The following is an 11512-nucleotide window of genomic DNA, read 5'->3' on the forward strand; positions in this document are numbered from 1 at the left end:
AGAGAACAGTGAAAGGCAACTATAATGTAAATGTAAAGAAATGGCAGTATTTTCTTCTTTTTAAAGGCTGGATACTATTCCCTGGTATGTCTCTACCACGTTTTCTTTATCCGTGCAACTGCAGATGGATCAGAAATGTTTCCCCATCTTGGCTATTGCGAATATGCTGCAGTGAACAGGACAGTGCAAATATCCCTTTCATATCCTGCTTTTAAGTTTTCGGAATAAATGCCCAGAAATGGGAATGCTCAATCAGATAGCAATTACTCTTTGCAGTTTTTGGAGCAGCCTCCATTCTGTCTTGCGGTGGCTGCCTCCTTGTCCCTTCCACCAGCACACGGTTCCACATCGTCATCAACACGTCCTATCTCGGTTCTTTGTTAACACCATCCCAGTAAGTGTGAGGGCATAGCTCATTGTCACTTGGTTTGCCTTTTCCTGAGGATTCGTGTGAAACAAACCATCCTCATCCTAAATTTACGGAAGAGGCATCTGCTGTCCAGAGAGGAACTTGTCAAGATCACATGACTTGTGGGTGTCAGAAGTGGGATTTGAAGCCAGGCAGAAAAGCTCCCGGTGGCACTTGTCTGGCCAGATACCTGCAGTATCCTCCATGTGCTTCACAACACTGGGGTCATGCCCTTTCAATATTTACTTAAAAAATTTTTTTTTTTGGTTTTTAGGGCTAGAGTTGTGGCACATGGAAGTTCCCAGGCTAGGGGTCGAATCAGAGCTACAGCTGCCAGTCTACACCACAGCCACAGGAACTCAGGTCTGAGCCGTGTCTGTGACCTATAACACAGCTCATGGAAGCACAGGATCCTTAACCCACTGAGCGACACCAGGGATCCAACCTGCATCCTCAGGGATACTCGTCACATTCCTTTTCTCTGAACCACGACGGGAAGTCTCAGGATCATGCTGTTCTATATTCTGTTCTTTTCCCTCAGTGTCATATTGGAACGACATCTCCCAACACTGAATACCCCCCCCCCCAAAACACAATTTGAAGGCAGTTGCTCCATGGCCTCTCTGTGCTGTGTGTACCCTTTGTGCAATGAGTCTCGGGATGTCCTAGAATTTCCCCTTGTGTGAGCGACCCCAGGCGTGCATCCTTGCTCATTTATGTTTGCGGGTGCTCCTGATCATTGCTTTAGCATAAAACTTAGAGGCAAAATTGCTGGGAGAGAGGCCATACTCATTTTAAGGACACATCACCTCCCAAAAGACGGCACCAATTTATACTCCTACGAGAAGGGCTCTAGATCTGTCTTTTTCCTGTTTTTCCGACTTTTCCTCTCAATGGAGCCTACAAATGTCTCTGGTCTGCAGTTAGTAAAGGATAACTGTGGAGGGTAGGACAAGGTGTTTGCTTTGAACATCAGAATTTATTCTCATGGTGGTGGCACAGGCTGCCAATAGAGAAACACAAAACAGCACGGGCTTATGAGCAGACGCCAGGTTCAGCCCTGCCCGTAGGCTCAACTAGGGAGTAAAGCCTGACCTTTCCAGGTTGCTATTATGGAAATAAGCCAGGCTGACATCATGCATGATCCCCGACATGGGTGCCGCAGGGTGTTCTAGTGGAAGCACTTACTGATTCACCCACTCGACATGGAGTAATTGAGGACCTACTGTGTGCCTGTCACTGGTACCAGAGCCAGAAGATGGGAGGAGACTTCCCTCATCTGTACCATGGGGATCACGCCCCGCAGGGGCTCATGAGGAAACAGGGAGACTGCACGTGTCAGCAACTGGGGCTGGTTATTATGACTGTTACTGGTGGTTTCTCACCAGGAGAGGCATTGCTTATGGCCCCACAAGTCCCACTTGGAAAACGAGTCTCACAAACTCTTTGCTTGCGTCTCCATTTAGCCAAAAACCAGTTCTGATCTCAACGCCTCTGCCGTTTTCTCCATCTGGCCCTTGCCACTGGGGGTTTGTCTGTTTATCTGTCTGCATGTCTGGGTGTGGTGGGCTCTGTGTGGGGTCCAGCACAGTACCAGGCACACAGTACCAGGCTCAGGAAATTTGCACTGAATGAAAAGTTGAGACATTCCTTTAGGTGACATTGCCTTGCCTGAATGAAGTAAAAGCTGGAACTCTGTATTGAGTTGGGTGTGTTTTTTGTCTTTCTTGTTCTTCCCTACTCCTCTTTCCACATGGACCTCCCTTTGCCTCTAAGCAGCCAGTTGTCCCCAGTCTGGGCCTATGCCGGGGGTCTGCAAATGTGCCGAATGCTGGCAGTTGGAAACAGCTGGTATCTCGGACCCTGGAGGGGGCTGGAAAGCTGAAGCCTTTGTGTACCTGGTAGCCCCCCCTTTCCATGAAAGACAGTCCCTGCAACAGCCTTGGAGGCCAAGGCGAGGGCCACGCTGGGCCCCTGAAAGTATGGGGATGTCTCAGGCATCCACCTGGGTCTCTCAGCCCGGAAAGGGGGCTGGAAAGAACACTGCAGGTGTGGGCAAAAGAGAGTTGGTGACTGTGGCATGGGGACAAGGGGAACATCCTAGTTTGCACGGCTTCAACCGGAGCCCTTCTGGAGCAAAAGCCCGCTGTCAATGGTCCTCTGAGATGGGATGAAGAAAAAAGAAATTTTTATTTTGGCCTGGCCTGTGGCATGCGCAGGGCCAGGGAGTCAGCCCGAGCCATCTCAGTGGCCCCAGCTACAATCCCGTTCCCTAACTGCCAGGCCACCCAGGAACTCCTTGCTTCGCCTTTTCTTACCCCTTACCACCCCTCTGAGAAGGTGACAGAATTGCTGCAGTAGTCCCAAACTCTTCCTTGAAATAGAACATCCCTCTGCCACACTACCTTTGAGGCCATTCTCCCCCGTCCAGTCACATGGTTCTGGAGAACCCTGTCAGTCAGACGCTGCCCTGCGAGGCCATGTGACCCAGTTAAGCCCATCATGGTACCCCATGACCTCCTCCACGATGGTTGGCCTGGGGTTGGACCCATGACCTCAGGTGGGCCAGTCAGAGCATCCCTTGTATCCTGGATCTTTTCCGTGCTTGTTTCCCTAGGGGTTAGATATACCTTAGGGAGAGAAAACCCTTGGGCAGGCCTCTCTGGAGTTCTTCCATATGATTAGAAGCCTGAGCAATGAAAGCGGTGAGGCTAGATGACTTGGGTCCAGTCACTGAGATCTTTGGATCTGCTCTGGTTCCTGCATCCCCGATCCCCAGTATCCTTCCAAGAAGTCTGCCCTTCCTTTGGAAATCTCGTGGAGGTGGGCTCCTCTCACTTGTGGTTCAGACTATGTCGTCAAGTCCTGCATGATCATGAAGCATCACCCTGACTCAGAGAGCGGCCCCAGTTGGTTGCAAAGGCAATCCTTTATTCTTCACTGAGAACATTGCTTTGCTGAGCAGCAAAGCCTGTTCAAGCCGCACTCCCTGAGCGAGAATGCCCTAGGTGTGAGGGAATGTGTGTTTGGGGGTTGGGCCTGATTGTTTCTGGAAGCAGCCCCAGCATTTATACAGCGGGAGCCAGGCCAATCCTGTTCTGTCCTCGATCAAAAACGGTGAAGTACAGCCTTAAGAAGACGTTCCCCAGGATCCAGGGTTGCTTGCGGGTGGACCTACTTCTCCGTCCTTGAAAGGTACTCACACACAGTCCTCTAGAACTCTGGAGCAGAAGGAAAGACACAGCCGTGAGCCTGAGCCCTCACCTGCTGCTTCCCCCCGTATCCAGATCCACAGTTTCTGGGTTTCATCTCCCTCCTTAGGTGAGAGCCACGTGACTCTCTCAGCAGCTGCAGAAGTTGGGGGTGTCCACCCAAGAACCAGGCAGTCTGTAGCTGCCCTCCCCCTCCCTGCTGTTTCTTTCCTTCTGCCCCCGGCTGGCTGTTCTTTCTGCACAGAAGGCCTTTTCTTGCCCCTTTCCCCACAACCTGTTCTTCAAGGCTGCGCTCAGAGCCTCTTCCCCCACCTCCATTTGAGTGGTCTTCCTGGATCCCTGCTCACTCTCCTTGGCCACTCCAGGCTGGACTGAGTAACTTGCCCTGGTGCTTCCTTGTCTCTAGCTGGACTGAGTAACTTGCCCTGGTGCTTCCTTGTCTCTAGCCCTCATCAGCTGGTCCTGCCCCTGGCATCCCTTGGCATTGCCCCCAGGGGCACGTGTAGATTTCCCTTCACCCCAGAGGGGCTTCTCACCCCTCCATGAGGCTGGGGCTTTACAATCACTGAAATTCCCTCTCTTCCTCAAAGCTTTCTTTGAGCTCCTTCAGCCTCCTCTCAATTCCCATCGGGAGCTGACATGTATTAATGCTAAAGTCTGAGCCAGGGGCTGTGCAGTCACTGTGTCCCCTTCATGCAGGAGGGCCTCCAACCCCTGCCCAGGGCTGGTCTGGTGTCCCAGCTCCCAGAGGGGGAACTGGGCCTTACGAAGGGCAGGTGCAGCCTAGGACTCGGGAAACCCTCTAATCATCATCCAAACCAGGGCACTCTGGAGATGGGCAGGGAGACTGTGAACCTCTCTGGTGGGACAACACACTGGCAGTGTCCTCAGCCAACCCCCCTTGTCCCTCAGCCTGATGATCACAGGGATTCTGTGTCATCCATCCGTGGGCCCTGGTTGAATGGAAGCTCCTTGAGGGCTGAGGCCCTTAGTGGTCCCCTCTCCTTGTGCCTGGCACTGCGCCTGCCTGGGGTGGAGTCTCCATCTTTATTTCAGGATGGTGGTTGTCCTAGTCTTCCCTTTGCCTTCAAGAGGTTGCTTTTGTGGGAGGCGCTGGGAACCCTCACCCCCCGTGGGTGGTGGTACGTGCTGGTGGGGTTGGCACTTAGGCGCATCTGCAGTGGTGCAGCTTGGCCTGTAGGGTGCTCCCTGCTCCCAGCAAGCAGCCCAATGGTTCCTGCAAGCCCCCGATTTGAGCACCAGCCCCCAGGGTTGGCCCCTCACCTTTTGGACATAGGCTCGAGCTGGCACTGGGTAGTCAATGCCCTCAATGGTGAAGACGATGTCAGGGAGGGTGTTGATGTCTTGACATGGGACCACGTACTGTTGGAGAAAAGGGGAGAGAGGTTGGTACACCTTATTCTGATTGTGTGAAGAGCCCCCGAATGAACCTGTAGCCTGATCCTTCACCAGGTCCTGGAGGTAATAGCCACTGAAGCGCTTATGGATGTTGTAGACTTGATTCCTTGGGCCAAGTGTCAACGAGGTCCCAGTATCCACGACGGCCTGACAACCGCGTTTACATGCAACAATCTTCCCTTTCATGCTGATCCTAGGAGACAGCAGGACAAGGTAGGCACCAGGATCACTCTGAAGCCTCCCCCACTTGCCACCCCCCATCGCCACTGGGACTATCTCCAGAACAATCATCCAGCTCATGCCCCCATTCTGGTTTCCTTTGCTTTGGTCATTTCCCCTTTGTTGATTTCCTTTCATTTCTGGAAAACCCTGGGCTCCTTCATGCCACAAGGCCTTGGCTCATGCTGGTCGCCCATTTAATTGTCACATTTCAGGAAATTCTCCCCCACCCCCACTTCTGCGTCCACCCCCTCCCCCCTGCTCCAATCAGGCTCCACTCTTGGCCATTCTCTGTACACACTTCCCCAAGTCTAGCCTGGTACAAATGGCAATTCATTCTTTGGGTGACCTCTTTCCTGAATGTCTACCTTACTAGATTCTAGGTCTCTAAGAGCAAGTGCTAACCTTAATTCCCAGCACACAGCAGATCCACACGATGACTTTTTTGAATGAATGAATGAATGAAGACATGAATGAGGGCAACCAGAGCCCTGTTTCTGGTGTCTGAGAAATAATGGGTCAATGCCCAAAGTTCTGTTGGAGGTTCTCGGTGCAGCAGATGCTCAGAGTGGTGGGGAGGGGGACACTGGGTGCCCTGGAAGAGGTAGTCCCCCAGCCCTGCCCCCCGGCCAGGCTCATACACTGAGGCCCCCGGGGCAGGCAATGATTGACATTGCCCCGGGGCCTCCAAGGACATGGAAGAACATGTCTGAGGGGCTCAACTCCTGCCTCTTGTTCTGAGGCCACTCTTGGGTCCCAGCTCCCTAGTGGCCTCTGTCATAGCCCCTGTCCCCCTGTGTGCCTGGGATGAGGCTGGGTGGGTCAGGGTCAGGAGGTGTCTCTCTGTCTGATGTGCTTTCCAGTCTCAGGAATGCAGCCAACCTCTGTGCACTGCTGGGTAGTTTCTCCCTAAGGAGACCCGTTTTCCCAGTTTGTCCAGGACGTGTCCTGTTTTCCCACTGGCGACCCTGTGCCCTAATCACCTGCTTGGGCCTGGGTAGCTGGGGACGGTTGGTCATCGTAGCACCAGCCTGCTCAGGCTCGTGGAAGTCTCCCTGAGCCCCCTTTCAGGACACTTCAGGGTCCTCAAACCATGCTCCCCAACTGCCTCCCAACGTGGTCGCTGCAGTGTCCCTGGGTTGCACAAGCATCTCTGATCCCTTGTCAGGAACCTGGGGGTGATTATAAACTTCTGGGAGGTGTGTGTGTCTGTCTGTGTATCTCTGTGTCTGTGTGTCTTGGTGTGTCTCTGTGCCTGTGTGTGTCTCTATTTGTGTCTCTGTTTGTGTTTCTTAGTGTGTCATTGCTTGTGGAGCATGTGTGTATCTGTGTGTGTGTGACACTATGTGTGTGTGTGTGTGTGTGTGTGTGTGCCTGTCCGTGTCTGTGTGCATGTGTGGGGACAGCCCTCGAGATGGCCTTCAGAGGGAGGGGCTTACCTTTCCAAGGGTATCTGCCAGTAGTGGGGTTTCGACAGGGACACCCACTTGAGGTCTCCTTTGTAGTAACAGTCGAGCACGCCGCCAAACATCACCATGCTGCCTACCTCTGTTTCGCTGAGGAGAGGAGGGAGAGGGAGGGCTGAGTGTAGGAGAATAATGGGTGGCTTTTCTCAAATTTGGCCACACAGCAGGCACTGTTGAGGGCTGTGCTTATCCACCCATCAGGGGCACTGCTAGGATTCCATTTTGCAGATGCAGAAATGGAGGCATGGAAGGTTCAGTACCTGACCGGCTAATGAGTAGCCTAAAAGAGATTTGAACCTGGGGGGACATCCTGGCCAGGCTCTGAGCACCCACCCTTCCTAGAGGGACTGGTCCCCTCCCTCGGTCAGCCTGCTGAGAGAGTCCCTCAGGGGACACCCGACTGGAGGGCTGGGGCTTCCACTGGGACAACCTGACAATTTTCAGGAAAGCTGAGACCTGAGGGTGCCAAGGGCATGGATCCAGCTCACCCAGGGCCAGATTCCCGGGCCCAGGGCACAGATTCCTGTGCTGTCCATGGGACACCCCGCCCCATTCAGCAGGCCCCCATGCCTCTGCCATCTCTGTCCTGAATCTCAAGCTTTTTCCGCAAGGGGTCCCGCATGTTCCTTTTGCACTGGCCCCTGCCAGTGCTCTAGCTGGTCCTGGGCTCCTGGTCAGATGTGAGTGAGGAAGAAAGAGTCCCCCCATCCCTGTCCTTCCTTCCTTATCGAATCCCTCAGCGAATCCCGTTCTCTCCTCCTCCCGCCTGAATCCTGACCCCTCCACTGCTCCTCCTCCTCCCTCCACCTCCCTGGACCAAGTGCTGCCCTTGGCCCCAGGAGCATGGTTGTGTTCCGGTAAAAGTGTATCTATAGAATCCAGCTGGCAGGGCCAGATGTGGCCCTGCAGTCCAGTTGGTTACCCTGGTCTAGACTATCTCTCAGGAAACTTCTGGATCACGTAGGCCAGACATTTTCATGCAACCGAAAGCATCATACAGGTGATGTGGAGAGAGGGTTTGTTCCACCCAGACTCACCTGCTCAAGTAGAAGGCAAAGACAGGCTCAGAAATGAGGCTTTGATTCATCATGGTGTCGAAGATGGGGGTGGTCCCTTTGATGGCGAGGCTGGGATAGCCCAGGCCTAGGATGCCATCGAAGATTGCATGTTCAAAGACCATGTCATCCTCTGTCAGGCTCAAGCCAAATGTCTGGTTCTTGATGATAAGGTCCCCCATCTGTGAAAGAAGGGTGTGTTCCCATGTGAATGTCTGTGAAACAGGGCTGGGGCTGGGTTGGAGTGGAGAGGGGCAGGGAGATGCCTTTAGCCTGCAGAGAACTAAGGCCTGCCTGGGCCCTGGCTTGACCACAGGCCACGCTGGTACAGGAATCTGGTTTCCATTTCAGCCGGTCTGTGGATTTCAATCCACAGCTGCTCCTTTGGAAAATGCTGTCTGTAGTTTTGGCCTTATGCCCTCGACCTGGGGGGAGAGTGAGATTATGCCCTCGACTTGGGGGGAGAGTGAGACTCAGGGCTGGACCAAATGGTTCCCACCTGAGGAGAACACGAGTAGAGAGCAGGGTAGCCTTCTCTTTGGCGTCCCTGGGATCTGATGACAGAAAGGGATGGGTTCGTTGCAATGCATTGTGGGTCCTGCATCCACACAGTAAGAAAGATGCCCATTATACAGCAAGGCTGCAAGATTGTCACGAAAATTCTTTTGGGTGTGTGTTTGCGTGTGAGCTAGTGACAGAGACTGAAAAAAGGAAAGGGAGAGAGAGAGAGGAGAATACTCAACCCTTTCAGGGAGTCTGGGCTTAGTTTTATTTAGATTCTCCAAGACCGCCTAGAGTAAGAATGCATTTAGCAGGTTGTTCCCACATCTGTGGCCCCCTGCCTCCCCTGCCTCGGTGCCTGAAGCCCTTGGCTGACCCCCCCCCCAGGGTCCCCAGATCAGTTTTATTCTCTCCCCCCAAAAACCCCACACCTGCATGAGTCCTGACTGGCCAGCTCAGCTTTACCGCCTACCAGATGCATGACCCTGGCCAAGGCCCTTGCTCTCTGCACCTCAGCTCCTTAATCTGTATGGCGGAGATAATAATAGTACCTGCTGAGGGGTGGGGGTGGGGGTGGTGGTGGTTGTGTGGGTGCTGCAGGGTTAAAGGATTATCAAATCGAAGTGCCTGGCACAGTGCCAGACCCAGTCGGGGTTCAAAAAGTGGGTGTTATTCCCCCTCTCCCTGCTGAGGCAAAATTTCACTTGAGGTGCAAATCCACGCCCCAGACCTCTCTCTGGGGTGGCCATTCTGAGAGCCTGTGTGTCAGCAGGTGCACTTCCCCCACAGGGACAGAGTCGCCCAGGGCATTTGGGTGGCGAGCCACTCGGAACTTTGGGAAAGTCAGGCCCTCCCAAGGGATCGCGGATCTGTCTGGGAAGTAGCAGTCCCATTCACGGCTGACCCTGCCTCAGCCCGTGGTGTCCACATTACCTGAATGGTGTCATAGCCAAGGAGTCCGGTCATTGTCCCAGAGCCGTAATGCAGATCGATGACGATGCCTGGCAACTGGAAGGTGGTGGATTGAAAAGGGTCGAAGGTGTTGTGTGTAACTGCAGACAGAGATGAATGTCCGTCAGCTTGCCCAGGACAGAGAAGGGGGTTAGGGGGAGCACCAGAGGGGTGGCTCAGGGCACTCACCACAGGCCATGCTTTGGCAGTAGATGGAGGGCACCCATGTGTCAGATGAGCCTGTGTCGAAGGCCATGCTGAACTGCTGGGGGGGTGTTCCGATGGTGATGTTGCCCACGTAGATCATCTGTAGGGTCCGGGGAGGGGCGGTCAGGGCAGAACTGACTTCCCTGGTCACCCTGGTTTCTTGAGCTGCCACCAACCTCATGGTCCCTTGCCCACGCCCCACCTCACAGCCTGTGCTCAGACCAGTGCCTCATTGGAGCAGCTCTCCAGTTTCCCCTCAAGGCCCAGCCTGAGCATGCCCTTCTCCTTCCTTCGCCCAAACCCAAAGCATGTCCTGTCAACAGCACACAGCTGGCCCTTTTATGTGACATTCATTTATTCTTTGCCTGGGTCTCAGGCTGGGCTCTGCATTCTTGAGGAAGATAAAAGACCTTTCTAAAAATCAGTACCCATGGGATTTCCCATTGTTTACCATCGGACAGGAACCAGAGTACTATCCATGAAGATGCAGCTTCGATCCCTGGGATTACTCGGTGGCTTAAGGATCCAGTGTTGCTGTGAGCTGTGGTGTAGGTCATAAACACAGCTTGGATCCGTGCTGCCCTTGCTGTGGCTCAGCCAGGCAGCTGTAGCTCTGATTCGCCCCCTGGCCTGGGAACTTCCGTATGCTGCAGGTGTAGCCCAAAGAAGTAAAAAATACAATATAATAAAACAAAATAGTAGCCCAAACCATGTAGTATTAGATTTCCACAGTGCCACCCACCGAAGGGGCTCAATCAATTTTTGGGTCTTTGGAGGCTGCCCTTCCACTGCCTGTGGCTTCAACCTGGCTTTGCAGTTGGCTTTATTGTCTGATCAGACAGGGCTCACCCTTCATCTGATGCTCAGTGGCTCCCTTGGGTCTAAAAGAACAATCTTCCTCAAGGCGATGACATATCCTTGGCACAGAAATGGATGTTTACCTGCCACCTGGTCATCGCTGGGCCCAGTCACCACAGACCAAGAGTTGAGGGTGGGAGGGCCTTCTCCCCTGGGTCTGAGGTGCCTGTCCTCCACCACCCCCACCCACCCCCGAGTTCTCTAGCTTCTGGCAGGAGCCCCCCCCATCCCTACCCTCCCACCTGGCACCTCCAGAGTAGACCCAGTGCTAGACCAGAGCACCAGGGGGCGCTGCGGGGCCATCCTCCCCTGCCACTTACATCCAAGTGGTTTCTCAGGGGTTGTTGAGAGATATTCTTCTGAGGGGCAGAATCTTCGGTCGGGTGGTTCTGGATCAGGTCATGAGGATGTTCTTCCAGGAAATTTTTCAGCAAGCCTTTTTCCCTGAGGTTTTCTCGGGTGGACTTGACCTTCCTTAGAGGGATCCTTCCGCAGTGCATTGGGTAAAGGAAACAATGAAGAGATAGCCAACAGCTGTCTGTTTTGTGGAGTGACTCTCACGCCTCCATTGTAATGACACTGTGTGTTCTCCAAGCACTGTTATGAGTGTCATCTTGCAAAGACCATGGCAAAACCCTAGGTTCAAATACAGTTCTCTTCTGTAATGTTGCATAGGTCATGTGAGCTCTTGCCAGTGCCTCCATTGGCACCAAGGTTGCATCCAATAACCCCACACCCTAAGTAGAATGTGCTGGCTCCTAAGTAAGAGGGTGGATGTAGTGCAACTTCTATATGGGAAGTCTCAACAATGACAGCCATTACCATTGCTATTGCCGCCCTGCTGCATCTGCCTCAAAGCAGCTCTGGGAGGGAGGCCCAAGGGTCATCATGATCCTCTTTTTGCAGAGGAGGAAGTTGAAATGCAGGACAGGGGAGTGTGTGGCTTTGCTGTGGTCAGCCAGGAGATGGGGAAGTAAATTACGGAAATTCAGAGGCGAAGGGAAGTTCCTGTGGTGGCTCAGTGGTAAGGAGCCCACCTGGTATCCGTGAGGATGTGGGTTAGATCCTGGGCCTCGCTTACTGGGTTGTGGATCTGGTGTTGCCATGAGCTGTGCTATAGGTCTCAGACTTTGTTTGGATCCCGTGTTGCTCTGGCTGTGGCAGAGGCCAGCAGGTGTAGCTCCGATTCGAGCCTCAGCCAGAGAAACTCCACAT

At 53.5% G+C, this 11512-nt stretch overlaps 1 protein-coding gene across 2 annotated transcripts; it reads right to left on the minus strand.

The window, feature by feature from the left end:
* Window positions 1-3330: 3330 nt before the first annotated feature.
* On the minus strand, window positions 3331-10926 carry LOC125123943 (pregnancy-associated glycoprotein 2-like). 2 transcript variants are annotated; one of them, XM_047774113.1, is made up of 8 exons: window positions 10618-10926; window positions 9422-9539; window positions 9215-9333; window positions 7763-7962; window positions 6699-6815; window positions 5092-5233; window positions 4906-5004; window positions 3331-3630 (listed from the first exon to the last, which is right to left on the minus strand). In XM_047774113.1, exons 1-8 carry the CDS (start codon window positions 10795-10797, stop codon window positions 3478-3480), a joined length of 1128 nt encoding a protein of 375 aa, XP_047630069.1. In that variant the 5' UTR covers window positions 10798-10926; the 3' UTR covers window positions 3331-3477. The 2 variants fall into 2 exon arrangements, with proteins under 2 accessions (XP_047630069.1, XP_047630068.1); XM_047774112.1 differs by having other exon boundaries at window positions 4906-5233.
* Window positions 10927-11512: the final 586 nt, after the last annotated feature.

This window comes from Phacochoerus africanus, chromosome 4 (genome assembly GCF_016906955.1).
Source record: "Phacochoerus africanus isolate WHEZ1 chromosome 4, ROS_Pafr_v1, whole genome shotgun sequence".
Lineage (NCBI taxonomy): Eukaryota > Metazoa > Chordata > Mammalia > Artiodactyla > Suidae > Phacochoerus > Phacochoerus africanus.